This window comes from Acartia tonsa, chromosome 3, assembly GCF_053477335.1.
Source record: "Acartia tonsa isolate MP-2025a chromosome 3, ASM5347733v1, whole genome shotgun sequence".
Taxonomy (NCBI): Eukaryota; Metazoa; Arthropoda; class Copepoda; order Calanoida; family Acartiidae; genus Acartia; species Acartia tonsa.
Genome location: NC_137262.1, coordinates 46,718,880 through 46,737,996, shown reverse-complemented (window position 1 = coordinate 46,737,996; position 19,117 = coordinate 46,718,880). Strand labels below are relative to the sequence as shown.

Sequence of the window (19,117 nt, the reverse complement as noted above, 5' to 3'; positions counted from 1 at the left end):
TTTATTATTACTTGGATCTTACACCAGATTATCATATTCTCTAATAAAGTGAAACTTGGAGCGGCCTAAAATAACGTTCCCCCCTCCACTCCTACTGGATGGACTAAATGACCATGAAATGACAGGGGGTAAAAGCAACAAAATTGACTAGATTTCCAGCCCTATTATAATATTCACATATATATTTGATATCCATTGTTAGAAGGTAAACTATACATTAGTAACTATCTTTCTTAGGAGATAGGTATATTTTAACCGAACATTAAAACTTGTACTTTTTGATTTTTCTTATCAACTTTTAAGTTTTTTCAGGCATAAAAATGGCTCGTTCTTGCAGCGGGTGCGGTCCAGGTTTTGCTACTCCCAGGTGAATGAATGAAATTTATTATCGAGTTGCTATGCATATTGATAAATAGCAGAGTAAAAAATACTAATACTTTAGTACTTTATATGTACAAATTGTAACTGCAAGGCTTGAAATATTATTTAGATTTCATATAGAATTTTTACAAGCACACTATAAAATAAAGAGATATAATAATTATTTGGGTAAATACAGATGAGAAAAGTCATAAAAAAAAGTAATCATATAATTGTATTCATAGGAATAAGGAAAAAGTTTAATGCATAATCATAATCAAAGGGTTAGTTTTACGAAATGCATTTTAACTTAATTTAGTGAATCGCATATTTTATCCTAGTTAAATGGTTAAACTATATTTATATGGCATATATTTGAAAGAATTTCAATTTTCTACCACGTAGTTTTTAAAATATCAAGACCTGAAAATTGTCTTTTTGTAATATATGCAATTTAAAAAGACGATTTTCAAGTCTTGATATTTTAAAAACTACGTGGTAGAAAATTGAAATTCTCTCAAATATATGCCATATAAATGTAGTTTAACCATTTAACCAGGATAAAATATGCGGTTCACTAAATTAAATTCAAATGCATTTCGTGAAACTACCCCTTTGACTTATATTGTGTTTGGTAAACTTATATGTTTGTCTTTTCAGGGACGCCTTTGTATCTAAGCAGCAAGAAGAAGTTGTATACATCCCTTGCATTGTTCCTGACAAATCCAGGTAATTTTTCCTCAGGAAATTTGTATTCTTATTTTAAAACATTTAATAGAAAAGAAATCATGTGCTTTTAACACTTTTATTTACTCTAATCCTAATAAAAAGTAACAGGAAGTCTTTCTTTGTGTCTGTGTCGAATGATCTAGCTAATCACCAAACCGATATGGTTCTTCTTTACAATGTAGCTTCTTGAAGGCCCTGGGAAGGTTTGTAACTATATGAGGGGAGGGTGCAACCTAACTCCAAAGATGAATCGTCCTTAAAAAAATCCCTACTAAAAAAATTTAAATTTTACTTTTTAAAACTACAAAATTAAAATTTAGGGGTCCTTATCCTAACCCCTATATTCCCATAACGGCTTCTAGGGTAGTAACCGCTAGTATACCTGTGTGGGGGACGTACTTAAGTTAAGTTAAGACTCTAGTGGGCTAGGTGTCGCTTCGGGTACTAGACCTCTCTCCACGCACCTTGAAACATACATACAATACTTATGATTGCGGTGTAAAGCGTCCATTCACCCATCAGACAACCAACTCTCTGAGATGCACGACCTTTGTCTGAGAAGTCCCAACTGTGCATAGTAGCGAGTTGCGCCTGTTTTGGGCCAAGGCATTCCCCCACTATAACTATTTACGTCGCGCATCTGACATAGTAGCAGTGGGAACCATTTTTAACGTCTTTAGTTATGACGCGGTGTCGGACCGAGATTCGAACCTAACACCTTCCCGACGACGAGCGGATGTGCTACGTGTTAAGCAACGGTCGCCGGTATGGGGGACGTACTTACATACTTACTCAAGCATTTAAATTATAAGAAAACATAATTATATTTTCTTATTTATGGATGCGTTTTGCATAAGGGAAAATATTCCAGCTTTTTATGCTGATAAACTTGCATTTTTATCCCCCTCAAAATTTTTGTTGTTTGTGTGTATATCCCTAAATCCAGTTTTTAATGCATCATTTTTTTTAGACCGGATTATCTTGTGACAATTGACGTGAACCCAAAGAGTTCAACTTACTCCCAGGTGGGTCACATGCAAAAAATAGAATCCAGTTGTAAACCACAAGTTGCTATTTTTTTGACAACTTTAGATAATAATACAATTGGTGGTTTAATGAGCTACAACCCACGATCTTACACGTTATAACATAACAAATAAACAACCAATAAACTTCTTTTCTTTCTGAGCAATATTAAATACAAGGGGGATGTGGAAAATAACCATTTGGGCAGGGGGGGGGGGGTTTACTCGAGAACCCTTAGAGCTAGAGGGAGCTAATTTTGGATATAAGCTTCTATGGGGCCAAAGTTACTTTTAAAATTATTGTCGACCCCCCACCCCCCCCCCCCCAAATTTTTTTTTTTTGGGGGGGGGGCGGGTGAATTATACTATAGGATGTTTCTCATAAACGACTTGAGATAAATGGAGCAAACCTTGGGATACAAGTTTTGTAGGCCTATATTTGATTTTATAAATATCGTTGACCACCCACTCATCCCCAAACCCCTAATCTTTTTTTTTTTTGGGGGGGGGGGCAGGTGGATTATACTATAGGGTGTTTCTCATAAACGACTTGAGATAAATGGAGCAAACCTTAGGATACAAGTTTTGTAGGCCTATATTTGATTTTAGAATTTTTGTTGACCACCCACCCACCCAAAAAACCCCTAATTTGGGGGGGGGGGGGGTGGCGGGTGAATTATACTATAGGGTGTTTCTCATAAACGACTTGAGATAAATGGAGCAAACCTTAGGATACAAGTTTTGTAGGCCTATATTTGATTTTATAAATATCGTTGACCACCCACTCATCCCCAAACCCCTAATCTTTTTTTTTTGGGGGGGGGGCGGGTGGATTATACTATAGGGTGTTTCTCATAAACGACTTGCAGCAATTTTATTTTGGGTGCTACTCCCTTAGTTTTAGAGATAATTGGATGAAATCTTTTGGGCTGGGTCACTAATTACCCCAACTATTGGTATCTTTAAAAAAACGGCTGCGAGACCGCCGCTCCCGTCGCCCGCCGCCATTTACTGCCGCCACCAAAAATATTTTTTTTATTGCATTTCTCGCTGAATTAGGCAATTTGGAATCATTTGAGACCATGTTATTTTTTTATAAAATTTTTCGCCTTACAAGCAACCCTGCGGGGGATTAAGTCATTTTTTTCAAATTCTCGAAAAAAATAATATGGTCTCAAATGATTCCAAATTGCCTAATTCGGCGAGAAATGCAATAAATTTTTTTTTTGTGGCAGCTGTAAACGGCTGCGGGCAGCGGGAGCGGCGGTCCCGCCGCCGTTTTTTTTAAAAGATACCAATAGTTGGGGTAATTAGTGACCCAGCCCAAAAGATTTCATCCAATTATCTCTAAAACTAAGGGAGAAGCACCCAAAATAAAAGTCAAAACAAAATTGTAAGTAAAGTGGGGGGGGGGGGGGGGAAATGTGGTGACTCGTCACATGACATACAAGCAATTTTATTTTGGGTGCTACGACCTTAGTTTTAGAGATAATTGGATGAAATCTTTCGGGCTGGGTCACTAATTACCCCAACTACTGGTATCTTTAAAATAAACGGCTGCGTGACCGACGCTCCCGCCGCCATTTACCGCCGCCACCAAAAAAATTTTTTTTTATTGCATTTCTCGCCGAATTAGGCAATTTGAAATCATTTGAGACCATGTTATTTTTTTCAAAAATTTTTCGCCTTACAAGCAACACTGGAGGATTTAGTCATTTTTTTCAAATTCTCGAAAAAAATAACATGGTCTCAAATGATTCCAAATTGCCTAATTCAGCGAGAAATGCAATAAAAAAATTTTTTTGTGGCAGCTGTAAACGGCGGCGGGCGGCGGGAGCGGCGGTCACACAGCAGTTTTTTTTAAAGATACCAGTAGTTGGGGTAATTAGTGACCCAGCCCAAAAGATTTCATCCAATTTTCTCTAAAACTAAGGTCGTAGCACCCAAAATAAAATTGCTGGTATGTCGTGTGACAAGTCACCACATTTCCCCCCCCCCCCCCTTTACTTACAATTTTGTTTCGACTTTTATTTTGGGTGCTACTCCCTTAGTTTTAGAGATAATTGGGTGAAATCTTTTGGGCTGGGTCACTAATTACCCCAACTATTGGTATCTTTTAAAAATGATTCCAAATTGCCTAATTCGGCGAGAAATGCAATAAAAAAATTTTTTTTGGTGGCAGCTGTAAACGGCGGCGGGCGGCGGGAGCGGCGGTCCCGCCGCCGTTTTTTTTAAAAGATACCAATAGTTGGGGTAATTAGTGACCCAGCCCAAAAGATTTCATCCATTTATCTCTAAAACTAAGGGAGTAGCACCCAAAATAAAAGTCGAAACAAAATTGTAAGTAAAGGGGGGGGGGGGAAATGTGGTGACTTGTCACATGACATACCAGCAATTTTATTTTGGGTGCTACTCCCTTAGTTTTAGAGATAATTGGATGAAATCTTTTGGGCTGGGTCACTAATTACCCCAACTATTGGTATCTTTAAAAAAAACGGCGGCGGGACCGCCGCTCCCGCCGCCCGTCGCCATTTACCGCCGCCACAAAAAAAATTTTTTTATTGCATTTCTCGCCGAATTAGGCAATTAGGAATCATTTGAGACCATGTTATTTTTTTCAAGAATTTGAAAAAAATGACTAAATCCCCCGCAGGGTTGCTTGTAAGGCAAAAAATTTTCGAAAAAAATAACATGGTCTCAAATGATTCCAAATTGCCTAATGCGGCGAGAAATGCAATAAAAAAAATTTTTTTGTGGCGGCGGTAAATGGAGGGGGGCGGCGGGAGCGGCGGTCACGCAGCCGTTTTTTTTAAAGATACCAGTAGTTGGGGTAATTAGTGACCCAGCCCAAAAGATTTCATCCGATTATCTCTAAAACTAAGGTCGTAGCACCCAAAATAAAATTGCTGGTATGTCGTGTGACGAGTCACCACATTTCCCCCCCCCCTTTACTTACAATTTTGTTTCGACTTTTATTTTGGGTGCTACTCCCTTAGTTTTAGAGATAATTGGATGAAATCTTTTGGGCTGGGTCACTAATTATCCCAACTAGTGGTATCTTTTAAAAAAAACGGCGGCGGGACCGCCGCTCCCGCCGCCCGCAGCCGTTTACAGCCGCCACAAAAAAAAAAAATTTTATTGCATTTCTTGCCGAATTAGGCAATTTGGAATCATTTGAGACCATGTTATTTTTTTCGAGAATTTGAAAAAAATGACTAAATCCCCCGCAGGGTTGCTTGTAAGGCGAAAAATTTTAGAAAAAATTAACATGGTCTCAAATGATTCCAAATTGCCTAATGCGGCGAGAAATGCAATAAAAAAAATTTTTTTGGTGGCGGCGGTAAATGGCGGCGGGCTGCGGGAGCGGCGGTCTTGCAGCCGTTTTTTTTTAAAGATACCAGTAGTTGGGGTAATTAGTGACCCAGCCCAAAAGATTTCATCCAATTATCTCTAAAACTAAGGTCGTAGCACCCAAAATAAAATTGCTGGTATGTCGTGTGACGAGTCACCACATTTCCCCCCCCCCTTTACTTACAATTTTGTTTCGACTTTTATCTTGGGTGCTACTCCCTTAGTTTTAGAGATAATTGGATAAAATCTTTTGGGCTGGGTCATTAATTACCCCAACTATTGGTATCTTTTAAAAAAAACGGCGGCGGGACCGCTGCTCCCGCCGCCCGCCGCCGTTTACAGCCGCCACAAAAAAAAAATTTTTTATTGCATTTCTTGCCGAATTAGGCAATTTGGAATCATTTGAGACCATGTTATTTTTTTCGAGAATTTGAAAAAAATGACTAAATCCCCCACAGGGTTGCTTGTAAGGCGAAAAATTGCATTTCTCGCTGAATTAGACAATTTGGAATCATTTGAGACCATGTCATTTTTTTCTAAAATTTTTTGCCTTACAAGCAACCCTGCGGGGGATTAAGTCATTTTTTTCAAATTCTCGAAAAAAATAACATGGTCTCAAATGATTCCAAATTTGCCTAATTCGGCGAGAAATCCAATTAAAAATTTTTTTTTGGTGGCGGCGGTAAATGGCGGCGGGCGGCGGGAGCGGCGGTTACGCAGCCGTTTTTTTTTAAAGATACCAGTAGTTAGGGTAATTAGTGACCCAGCCCAAAAGATTCCATCCAATTATCTCTAAAACTAAGGTCGTAGCACCCAAAATAAAATTGCTGGTATGTCGTGTGACGAGTCACCACATTCCCCCCCCCCCCCTTTACTTACAATTTTGTTTCGACTTTTATTTTGGGTGCTACTCCCTTAGTTTTAGAGATAATTGGATGAAATCTTTTGGGCTGGGTCACTAATTATCCCAACTAGTGAAATCTTTTAAAAAAAACGGCGGCAGGACCGCCGCTCCCGCCGCCCGCAGCCGTTTACAGCCGCCACAAAAAAAAAAAAAATTGTATTGCATTTCTTGCCGAATTAGGCAATTTGGAATCATTTGAGACCATGTTATTTTTTTCGAGAATTTGAAAAAAATGACTAAATCCCCCGCAGGGTTGCTTGTAAGGCGAAAAATTTTAGAAAAAATTAACATGGTCTCAAATGATTCCAAATTGCCTAATGCGGCGAGAAATGCAATAAAAAAAAATTTTTTGGTGGCGGCGGTAAATGGCGGCGGGCGGCGGGAGCGGCGGTCTTGCAGCCGTTTTTTTTTAAAGATACCAGTAGTTGGGGTAATAAGTGACCCAGCCCAAAAGATTTCATCCAATTATCTCTAAAACTAAGGTCGTAGCACCCAAAATAAAATTGCTGGTATGTCGTGTGACGAGTCACCACATTTCCCCCCCCCCTTTACTTACAATTTTGTTTCGACTTTTATCTTGGGTGCTACTCCCTTAGTTTTAGAGATAATTGGATAAAATCTTTTGGGCTGGGTCATTAATTACCCCAACTATTGGTATCTTTTAAAAAAAACGGCGGCGGGACCGCTGCTCCCGCCGCCCGCCGCCATTTACAGCCGCCACAAAAAAAAATTTTTTATTGCATTTCTTGCCGAATTAGGCAATTTGGAATCATTTGAGACCATGTTATTTTTTTCGAGAATTTGAAAAAAATGACTAAATCCCCCACAGGGTTGCTTGTAAGGCGAAATATTGCATTTCTCGCTGAATTAGACAATTTGGAATCATTTGAGACCATGTCATTTTTTTCTAAAATTTTTTGCCTTACAAGCAACCCTGCGGGGGATTAAGTCATTTTTTTCAAATTCTCGAAAAAAATAACATGGTCTCAAATGATTCCAAATTTGCCTAATTCGGCGAGAAATCCAATTAAAAATTTTTTTTTGGTGGTGGCGGTAAATGGCGGCGGGCGGCGGGAGCGGCGGTTACGCAGCCGTTTTTTTTTTAAGATACCAGTAGTTAGGGTAATTAGTGACCCAGCCCAAAAGATTCCATCCAATTATCTCTAAAACTAAGGTCGTAGCACCCAAAATAAAATTGCTGGTATGTCGTGTGACGAGTCACCACATTTCCCCCCCCCCCCCCTTTACTTACAATTTTGTTTCGACTTTTATTTTGGGTGCTACTCCCTTAGTTTTAGAGATAATTGGATGAAATCTTTTGGGCTGGGCCACTAATTACCCCAACTAGTGGTATCTTTTAAAAAAAACGGCGGCGGGACCGCCACTCCCGCCGCCCGCAGCCGTTTACAGCCGCGAAAAATTTTTGAAAAAAATAACATGGTCTCAAATGATTCCAAATTGCCTAATTCAGCGAGAAATGCAATAAAAATTTTTTTTTGGTGGCGGCGGTAAATGGCGGCGGGCGGCGGTCTCGCAGCCGTTTTTTTTTAAAGATACCAGTAGTTGGGGTAATTAGTGACCCAGCCCAAAAGATTTCATCCAATTATCTCTAAAACTAAGGTCGTAGCACCCAAAATAAAATTGCTGGTATGTCGTGTGACGAGTCACCACATTTCCCCCCCCCCCCCTTTACTTACAATTTTGTTTCGACTTTTATTTTGGGTGCTACTCCCTTAGTTTTAGAGATAATTGGATGAAATCTTTTGGGCTGGGTCACAAATTACCCAAACTAATGGTATCTTTAAAAAAAAACGGCTGCAAGACCGCCGCTCCCGCCGCCCGCCGCCGTTTACAGCCGCCACAAAAAAAAATTTTATTGCATTTCTCGCTGAATTAGGCAATTTGGAATCATTTGAGACCATGTTATTTTTTTCGAGAATTTGAAAAAAATGACTAAATCCCCCACAGGGTTGCTTGTAAGGCGAAAAATTGCATTTCTCGCTGAATTAGACAATTTGGAATCATTTGAGACCATGTTATTTTTTTCTAAAATTTTTTGCCTTACAAGCAACCCTGCGGGGGATTAAGTAATTTTTTTCAAATTCTCGAAAAAAATAACATGGTCTCAAATGATTCCAAATTTGCCTAATTCGGCGAGAAATGCAATAAAAAAATTTTTTTTGGTGGCGGCGGTAAATGGCGGCGGGCGGCGGGAGCGGCGGTCACGCAGCCGTTTTTTTTTAAAGATACCAGTAGTTAGGGTAATTAGTGACCCAGCCCAAAAGATTTCATCCAATTATCTCTAAAACTAAGGTCATAGCACCCAAAATAAAATTGCTGGTATGTCGTGTGACGAGTCACCACATTCCTCCCCCCCCCCCCCTTTACTTACAATTTTGTTTCGACTTTTATTTTGGGTGCTACTCCCTTAGTTTTAGAGATAATTGGATGAAATCTTTTGGGCTGGGTCACTAATTACCCCAACTATTGGTATCTTTTTAAAAAAAACGGCGGCGGGACCGCCGCTCCCGCCGCCCGCAGCCGTTTACAGCCGCCATAAAAAAAAAATTTTTATTGCATTTCTCGCCGAATTAGGCAATTTGGAATCATTTGAGACCATGTTATTTTTTTCGAGAATTTGAAAAAAATGACTAAATCCCCCGCAAGGTTGCTTGTAAGGCGAAAAATTTTAGAAAAAAATAACATGGTCTCAAATGATTCCAAATTGCCTAATTCAGCGAGAAATGCAATAAAATTTTTTTTTTGGTGGCGGCGGTAAATGGCGGCGGGCGGCGGGAGCGGCGGTCTTGCAGCCGTTTTTTTAAAGATACCAATAGTTGGGGTAATTAGTGACCCAGCCCAAAAGATTTCATCCAATTATCTATAAAACTAAGGGAGTAGCACCCAAAATAAAATTGCTGCAAGTCGTTTATGAGAAACACCCTATAGTATAATCCACCCGCCCCCCCCCCCCAAAAAAAAATTAGGGGTTTGGGGGTGAGTGGGTGGTCAACGATAATTATAAAATCAAATATAGGCCTACAAAACTTGTATCCTAAGGTTTGCTCCATTTATCTCAAGTCGTTTATGAGAAACACCCTATAGTATAATTCACCCGCCCCCCCCCCCCAAATTAGGGGTTTTGGGGTGGTAGGGTGGTCAACGAAAATTCTAAAATCAAATATAGGCCTACAAAACTTGTATCCTAAGGTTTGCTCCATTTATCTCAAGTCGTTTATGAGAAACACCCTATAGTATAATTCACCCGCCCCCCCCCCCCCCCCCCCAAATTAGGGGTTTTTGGGGTGGGTGGGTGGTCAACGAAAATTCTAAAATCAAATATAGGCCTACAAAACTTGTATCCTAAGGTTTGCTCCATTTATCTCAAGTCGTTTATGAGAAACACCCTATAGTATAATTCACCCGCCCCCCCCCCCCCCCCCCAAATTAGGGGTTTTGGGGTGGGTGGGTGGTCAACGATAATTCTAAAATCAAATATAGGCCTACAAAACTTGTATCCCAAGGTTTGCTCCATTTATCTCAAGTCGTTTATGAGAAACATCCTATAGTATAATTCACCCGCCCCCCCCCCCAAAAAAAAAAAAATTTGGGGGGGGGGGGTGGGGGGTCCACGATAATTTTAAAAGTAACTTTGGCCCCATAGAAGCTTATATCCAAAATTAGCTCCATCTAGCTCTAAGGGTTCTCGAGTAAACCCCCCCCCCCTGCCCAAATGGTTATTTTCCACATCCCCCTTTATTACTATCTGATATGCATGTAAAGTGGTGTGAAAGATATTTTTGCGAACAGTCTGACAAACTATGGCGTAGAAAAAAGATCAGTAATTCAAAGCGACTGAAATCGTGTTGTATAATTATATTCTATATAACAAAAGAATATTACTTTCATTGAAAACTAGCGAATTCGCCCCTAGCCTCTAGGGGCTTTGCCCTAAGAGGCAACTTAAAAAAAGGTACCTGCCAAACAAAATAGTGTTTTTTGGGGGTTGGGGGTGTCCCACCACCCAAGAAAATAGCCTATAAACACTACAGGATCTGTAGGTATATTCCCTGAAGAGTAGAATCCAATCGGTTCAGTGGTTACCGAGATCTTAAGGGACAGACGGACGGACGGAAAGACATCATTCTACTTTGTATTATAGATAATCGTTCATGTTATAGGTTATTTCTCGCCTTCACTTTCCTTACATTGGGGATGAAATTCATCATACAGGATGGAATGCTTGCAGTTCATGTTACGATAATCCTGACAGATCTAGAAGCAGGTTGGTTATATAGATAGATAAATATATGGGTAGATAGATAGATGGATAGACAGATGGGTAGATAGACATACATCCAGGTAGTAATTTTTGACTTAACATGCAGGATAGAATGCTTGCAGCTCCTGTTATGATAATCCTGACAGATCTAGAAGCAGGTTGGTTATATAGATAGAAAAATACATTATACATAGATAAATAGATGGCCAGATAGACAGACATACAGGTTGAAATTATAGACTTAACACACAGGATGGAATGCTTGCAGTTCCTGTTATGATAATCCTGACAGATCTAGAAGCAGGTTGGTTATATAGATAGAAAGATAGATAAATATAAGGGTAGATAAATAGATGGATAGACAGATGGGTAGATTATTATATATCTCCAGGTAGTAATTATAGACTTAACAAACAGGTTGGAATGCTTGCAGTTCCTGTTATGATAATCCTAATAGGTCTAGAAGCAGGTTGGTATTCATAGATAGATAGGTAGACAGATGTGTAGATAGATAGACATACATAAAGGTATAAATTATACATTTAACATACAGAATGGTGTGTTTGTAGATCCTGTTATAAATATTTATATAATTAACTTATCAATTTCAATTTATTAACTTGAATATTATTTTAGGTTGATTGTGCCTGCCCTTGGATCTGACAGAATCTACATTGTTGATGTCAAGTCTGACTCCAGAAATCCTAAACTGGACAAGGTACTCAATATTACTTTTATCTTTTGGCAAGTGGAAGAATTAATACGGGTTTTCTCAATATTCAATATATCCAGGGAGGGAGGGGACATTTGACTATTAGTTACACTGGTTCCCAAAGTTTTTTAACTAAGTTATTTTATTCATTGCCTTAAAACTTTGGGTACTTTTATTAAATTAGATTTTGTTAATGTTTCCAAACTAGTTTGTCCAGACTATTCAATTTTAAAAGGGGTTATTTTGTATACCATCATTAGGGCTGTACATTAATTTTTCGTATTTTTGTATGCACTTTTTAATTTTTCTTTGTTTAGGGACAATGTGATTTAAAAATAAGCCATGTGACATCCTAAAAATGAGGGATTATCGTTCTCTTTTTTAGGGGTTTTCTTTCCTACTTCTCCTCTCATCTCCCTCATTTTTATAACGTAACTTGCTGATTTTTGATTCACTTTGTCCCTCTAAGGTATAGTTCCTTTCGTGGCAACGCCTCTTAAGGGGCGATTATTTTATATGTTTTAATTTAGGTGATTGAACCCTGGGAGGTTCACCAGTATGGAGTGAGTACACCCCACACTACACATTGTCTGGCGGATGGGGATGTTATGATCTCCACCTTGGGTAAGTTGTGTACTTGTTAAAAAAGATTTTAACTAAAACAATTTACAGAACTTTTATATTTGTGCAGCTACTCTATGATTAGGGTTTAACTGACTGTCAACCATAATTAAGAAAAATAAACTAAACTTATCATAAAGAATGTTTAAACTCTTTTGAAATACATATGCTATAAAATTCTTTTTATTTAATAATATTTTATCAAAACAGACTAATTTAAAAATCTAATAACAAGTGTGGCCTTGAAACTGATTCATTATCCGCTGGATTAGAAGCGGTTTCAGTCATACTGAAAAATCATGTATAGCATCGTATTATATCCAGTTTTCTATGACAAATATAAAAATGTACAATCATAAGATTAAAACCAGTTTTTTAGCCCATGCCATCGGCATCACGGGGCTAAAATACTGGTGTGTAATTGTACATTTTATATCCGCGGAAAGCTTTTTAAATACGATGTGAGAAATAACTATTCTAACTTAAAATTTAATATACTTAAGGTGATGGCCCTGATAAGAATGGTAAGGGTAACTTTATCCTGTTGGATGGACAAACATTCAAACCCAAGGGGACTTACTGCGCTTCTGATAAGGACGTAGTACCGTTCGGGTAGGTTTAACATTTACTGTTGGACCCCATTATAAACCTCAATAAGCCGATTATATTTTATTATCCTATTAAATAAAGTAGTCAAGTTTTTTTTTGTCTGTAGCTTAAGATATCGATAAATACTGAACCGATTGAGTTCTCTATTTTATGGAAGCTTCACATAGGCTTTGGGATAGTTTTAGGATATTTTAGCTTTTAGTTTTTTGTCTTGGGATTGTTTTAGGTTGTTTTTCCGCCCATCACTTCACTAGAAACTAGGGGCGTAGCCGATAGTAATGTTTTATTTCAGTAGTATATTAACTTTGAATTCTTTGTTAATGTCATAAAATTATGTATATGGTTGAACCAACAAGGTTTGCTTGCATCATGTCTACTGTCCAGGATCATGACATTAAAAAAATCTAATTCCGAGTAGTTTTATATTATGGTACTTTTAAAGACATCTTTTTTAGTCTTATCTGTTACTGTATGTATTTTGCTTTTAGATAAATAGACTTTTAAACGCACGGAAAGAAATAATCCTTTTTAAATGTGTAAAATGTTAAACTAATTACTATTTGAAAACTCAAACCTTACTAAACCTTGTCTCTAGTGTACATCTTTCGAGTACCCCATCCTTCTTCTGAGAATTCGAAATTTTACAAATTGTAATAACCATGAATTAACTTTAGGTATGATTACTGGTATCAGCCCTACCACAATGTCATGATCAGCACTGAGTGGGGACATCCAAGGTATTATTAAAAGCGAAGATTTTCTATAAATAGGGGTTATATGTCTGTAACTGAAAGCTTTTATCCTAAATTTAAGCATTTAACTACAGGCTTTTGATTTTTAACCTGACATGATGATTCTTGTAACATTTTGGAAATCGTTACAACTGTTACGTTGATATAATCTGATTTTTGGAATATTATTTCTATGGCGATTAGGCACTATATTATAAGTGAAGCATCTCTATAATCAAGTTTTAAAATAAAGTGTTCGTTTTATAAATACTATAATATTCATATAATAATTGGATAGATTATTCGATACTTGTGTTTGGATTTCTTGATATTGATTAATATTTGTCCATTTGACTTATTCAGCATTGATTGTATGAAAGTTGTCATCCTTCTTCTTTTTCTATTAGATTATTAAACTATTTTTTGGGCTGAAGAAAACGAAAAGAAAGTGAAAATCTAATTATCTAATACACTTATTAATTTTTAGATGTTTCTTCAAGGGGTTGGATCTGAAGGATGTAGCTGAGGGTAATTATGGTACCCATCTCAATGTTTATGACTGGAAGGTAAATATTCAAGTGACAAAGCCCAAATTGTGTTAAAATTGTGTCAAAAATTATCCATGTGACGTAATAAAATTAGGGAGATGGGAGGAGAAGTGGGAAAGAAAACCCCTAAAAAAGAGAAGGATAATCCCTCATTTTTATTACGTCACATGAATCATTTTTGACACAATTTTAACACAATTTGGGCTTTGCCTATTCAAGTATATAAAATAGTGGGAATGTTAAAAAGTTTAGAACCAATAGGCCACCTTAATTTAGATACATTGTTAAGTCACATTTCTTTTTACACTTTTTCTGAATAACCTTAAACAAGTTATCTTGTTCTTATTTTCTTTCTTTATTCCTAAAAATCACGTAACTTATCTAAAATATATGAAAAATCACACAAGCCACGCTGAAGTCAAAAACAACATCTAATCAAAAGTTTAAAATATGTCTTCAAATCTTTAAATGACAGGGAGGGTGGGGACAATGAACTGTAAATTAAAATGGTACCCAAAGTTATATTACTACGAAATCTTATTGGTTGGCTTAAAACCTATGTGTACTTTTATTGATTTTGAAGAACCGGCATTGTTAAATGACCGTTTTTTTGTTTTTAGGCGAGAAAACTTATCCAGAAGATTGATCTGGGCCCAGAGGGTGTTATGCCTCTTGAAATTAGGTACAATTTGATTGATTGTTTGGGTGTTACCCCTCCCCACCCTAGGCTAAGAATTAGTAGGGTGTGCTAAGTATGCATACATATCCTGCCTATATGTGACCTACAAGAAATTAAAGCATTACCAACCAACAGACCAAACATTACTATTTGCATTGTTTAAGGTTCCTGCATGATCCTAAGGCTACCGAGGGCTTTGTAGGTTGTGCTCTATACGCCAATGTGTTCCGCTTCTACAAGACTGACAAGGGTGATTGGGCCGCGGAGAAAGTTATTGATATTCCCAATAAGAAGGTATACATTGCTTATGATTGTTTTTGTTTTTTAAAAGCGAAGCTTTTCTATAATTAGGGTCGGTCCGTCCGTAACGGATAGCTTTTTTCGTTAATTTAGGCATGTTAGAATTGTCCTATCGATTTCAAACTTTGCATAGTGATTCCTTTAGTAATTAGGTACGATTTAAAAAGCGTAGCAACTCTATAATCATTACCAGAATGTCCGTACGTCCGTTTTAAACATGTCGATTTTTTACTTTTTTAACAACAAATTTTCATGTGATCTAATCATCCGATTGATCTGATTTTTGGTATATTAATTCCTGGAACAACAAAGTATAATGTTATAAGCGAAGCAACTCTATAATCAAGTCCTAAAAATGTAAGTATGTTCATAAACATTGTCCTGTATCCAGCAGTTTTTCAACAAATTTACTTACAATTTTGGTTCGACTCTTATACATTTATATTTTGGTTATTCAGTTCTGATACTATAAAAATGTTAATGTCCGTTTGTCCTACCGTTTCAGTGCTTCGCTTTTATGGATGTTGTCATCCTTGTTTAAGTAATTTTTATTAATAGTCATTTTTCCACATTTAAAGAAAAAATTAAACATAATTTAACTTTTTGAAATACATCCTTTAGTATTATTTTATTTTTCATATAATTGTCTTTTTTCAATGTTCTCCTAAATATAACCAATAAATATATATTCATATTTTTTATTTTTTTATTTTGAATGATTCCATTCAGTGGATAATAAATTTTCAAATTTCTTTCATGAAAAGTGTCAATTAAAATAGTTGTATATCTTTAATTTTTAAAAATACCAAGCTGAATTAATGCAGTAAAACCCGTATTTAAAAGAGTAGATAAAATAAAATTACATGATTTTTAAAATCCGATTTACAAACATCTTTTGGAAAAGCTAAACTAAATAATAGTGGTTAAAAAATAAGGTATTTAACCAAACAAAAGTTTTTTTTAAATTCAGAATAATGAGAAAAAAATTTGTATTCTATCAAGGTTGATGGATGGATCCTACCAGAAATGCCAGGAGTCATGACTGATATCATCATCTCCATGGATGATAAATACCTCTACTTCTCTAACTGGCTACATGGAGATATCAGACAATATGATATTACTGATACCAGGTAGATAATAAAATAGATAGATAGATAGATAGACGAGGAGATGTATTAGTTAGATAGATTGATAGTTTCATACCTATACCTTTCTTGCCGACTCCATGTAGATATTTAATCAATATGATATTACTGATGCCAGGTAGATAATAAAATAGGTAGACAGTTAGACAGCCAGCTAGAGAGAACAGATAGAATAGTTATTTCTCGCATCGTTTTATAAACGGCTTTCCGCGGATATAGAAAGTACAATTATGAGATTAAAACTAGTTTTTTTTAGCCCCGAGGTGCCGAAGGCACCGGCTAAAAAAATGGTTTTAATCTTATGCTTGTACATTTCTATATTCGTAGAAAGCTGGATATAATACGATGCTAGACATAGTTTTTTCGTATGGATGAGAACCAGTTCCTATCCACCGGATTCGAATGAATACGAGAAAGACAGATAAAAAGATAGACTCATAGAAAGAGAGACAGAAATACAGACAGCTAGACAGCCATACATCCGGACACATACTAAGACATACAATAAAAAAGATAGATAGAAAGACATATAGAAAAACACAGAAATACGAACGTGAAGACAGACAGAAAGACAACAAACAATAAAAGCGAACATAAAATTTATACAGTTGAATAATCTTAACGTTTAGGAACCCCAAACTGGTTGGTCAAATCTTCCTTGGAGGGTCCATCTTGCAGGATGGTCCTGTTAAAGTCACTAAGGACACTGAGCTCTCTGTAAGTATTCTACTTAGTTTAGTTTTTATGTCATTGGGATTTAGAAATTAGACTTTATTCGTTTAGTTCAATTTTATTTGCCATTAAAAGTTGCACAATTCTAAACATCTTAAATTTTTACCAATTATATAACTTTTTACTCTCCTTACATATACCATGTATCATTTTCCTTAAAAATTTTTTTTTCAAAATTATATTGATGTTTTCAAATTAGTTCTAGGCAGATTTGTGATGCTGTGAGTATTGGTGCAAAAAATATGACGTAACAAAAAAAATTAGCCAATGAGAGGCCACTATAAATTTTACCATTGGTCAATAACGGCCTCTCATTGGCTAATTTTTTTTGTTACGTCATATTTTTTGCACCAATACTCACAGCATCCAGATTTGTTAATGAATTATAACTTAACCTTGTTTGATTGTAGGTGCAGCCCCAAGTAAGATTTGCCAAGGGTGGTAAGCGTATCTGGGGAGCTCCCCAGATGTTGCAGCTCTCCCTGGACGGAACCAGACTGTATGTCACCTCTTCCCTATTTTCTCCCTGGGACAAACAGTTCTACCCAGATATGGCTGACAAGGGATCCATGCTCTTTATTGTCAAGGTAGACATTTATAACATAGCCTTTACCTTTTCAACTAATTCAAAAATAATACTTCTTTTGTCATATGTATGTGCCTTAGGACCTCCAAAACAATGATCTCAGAATTTTTTTTACTTACCTTTGAATTTATGTAAAAATATACGTGGATATTATGATAGGAGAAAAATTGTAGTCTTTTTTGGTTGCTATTTTCCTTGTCATTTATTGGTAAATTCGTACATCAAGTAAAAGGGGAGGTCATGGGATAAATAGGTGGAAGAGGGGAATTGTTTTAAGCCCCCTACGTGTTGCATTTTATTAAAGAATATAAAAATCTGGTGTAAGAAGATCCAAGTAATGATAAATTCATTAACCTATATCTATTATTATAAAAGGTTGATACTGAGAAGGGTGGACTACAGTAGGATAATGACTTCCTTGTTGACTTTGGAGATAGATTTACCTTGTTTATCATATTTATAATAGGTTGATACTGAGAAGGGTGGACTACAATTGGATAATGACTTCCTTGTTGACTTTGGAGATGAACCTGGAGGACCTGTTCTTGCTCATGAGGTAATATTTAGGGAGAGGATAATAGCGGGTTAATTAATCTACATCAAAACAAGTATTTACAAGCACTAATAGCAGAATTTCAGGGCTAAAAGTAGTAAGGATTGATTTTTCGCTAACATTTCGATTTATACTAGAGAATAATAATAAGTTTTAAAAGGTTGTAGGTCACATAATTAATATTTTTTTTAGAATCATTAAAATCATAAAAATGTGTGTGTCTTTCTTCTTACAAGCACATTATGACTTGACTAAAAACAGTCAACTGTAATTACTTAGAACTAATAATGAAATGCTCTAATCGAAAAAAAATTTCTTGGCTAGCCTAAGAAATTGTTCAAAATTTGGTCCAATATTTTAGCATAAAAATACTAAATATTATTTGTTTAAGGTGCGTTATCCTGGAGGCGATTGTACCAGCGACATCTATCTTGCTGATACTGCTCATCTATCCAAACTATAGTTATCCTGGAGGTGGTTGTACCAGCGACATCTATCTTGCTGATACTGCTCATCTGTCCAAACTTTAAACATCAAATTTTATCCAAAATAAATATCAATAGGACAAATTGAAGGTTGGGTTTCATTTTAAAAAACTACTATACCAATATTTTGTTAAAAATCAAATTAAATCAAATGTCTATATGGAAAGATTTAGCAGAATTTACTTGGTTTGTTTAAAGACATAAATCTATCAATATAAACTTTTATTTTAATCATAAATTTCCATCCATTTTTATTATTTTATCTATCAATAAACCATAAACATTTTGATATGCCTCCATCAAATGGAGAACCTGATTTTACCTTTGTAAATAATTTTGTAAAAAAATATTTAAAATATTGTATAAGCATTGCTAAATATGTTCCAAGTGTGTTATATGTAATTATTAAAAATAATAAAATTATACTCTTATAAATAATTTTTATTTTATGATTTAATCAAAACAGTTGAAGCAAAAAATCTTATGAGATAAAATTGGAATCTTTATAATAAAGTACCAAAGGATCTCGCTAACCGCTAAACTGATATGGTTCTTCTTTACAATGTAGCTTCTCATAGGTCCATGCAAGGTTTGTAACTATTTTGGGGGAGGATACCAGCACCCTGCCAAGAGTAATCACCCCAAGAAAAAAAAGTGGTCGACCCCCCCCCCAAAAAAAAGAAAAAAAACTTTCTTTTAAAATCTAAAATTAATTATTGGGTAGTCTAAATAAATACCCCACCCCCCCCTCTCCAAGTTTCC

The 19,117-nt window shown here is 36.2% G+C and overlaps 1 protein-coding gene across 3 annotated transcripts; it reads left to right on the top strand.

Moving 5' to 3' along the window:
* The first annotated feature begins 260 nt into the window (after positions 1-260).
* LOC145314359 (methanethiol oxidase) lies at positions 261-18,793 on the top strand. 3 transcript variants are annotated; one of them, XM_080154237.1, is made up of 16 exons: positions 261-367; positions 1,021-1,089; positions 2,060-2,114; positions 10,551-10,654; positions 11,288-11,369; positions 11,894-11,987; positions 12,488-12,596; positions 13,268-13,330; positions 13,812-13,890; positions 14,493-14,554; positions 14,716-14,845; positions 15,854-15,984; positions 16,629-16,716; positions 17,142-17,318; positions 17,784-17,873; positions 18,262-18,793. In XM_080154237.1, the coding sequence occupies exons 1-16, from the start codon at positions 321-323 to the stop codon at positions 18,331-18,333; spliced, it is 1,452 nt and encodes a 483-aa protein (XP_080010363.1). In that variant the 5' UTR covers positions 261-320; the 3' UTR covers positions 18,334-18,793. The 3 variants fall into 3 exon arrangements, with proteins under 3 accessions (XP_080010363.1, XP_080010364.1, XP_080010366.1); XM_080154238.1 differs by lacking the exons at positions 17,784-17,873; positions 18,262-18,793 and adding an exon at positions 17,693-17,760; XM_080154240.1 differs by lacking the exons at positions 261-367; positions 1,021-1,089; positions 2,060-2,114; positions 10,551-10,654 and adding an exon at positions 10,909-10,955.
* Positions 18,794-19,117: the final 324 nt, after the last annotated feature.

Bases quoted from the DNA above. Each gene is read 5' to 3' on its own strand.
- LOC145314359 (XM_080154237.1), top strand. From the start codon at position 321: ATGGCTCGTTCTTGCAGCGGGTGCGGTCCAGGTTTTGCTACTCCCAG. The intron at 11,370-11,893 runs GTACTCAATATT...GTTTTAATTTAG, and splicing joins GAAATCCTAAACTGGACAAG to GTGATTGAACCCTGGGAGGT. The intron at 13,331-13,811 runs GTATTATTAAAA...ATTAATTTTTAG, and splicing joins ACTGAGTGGGGACATCCAAG to ATGTTTCTTCAAGGGGTTGG.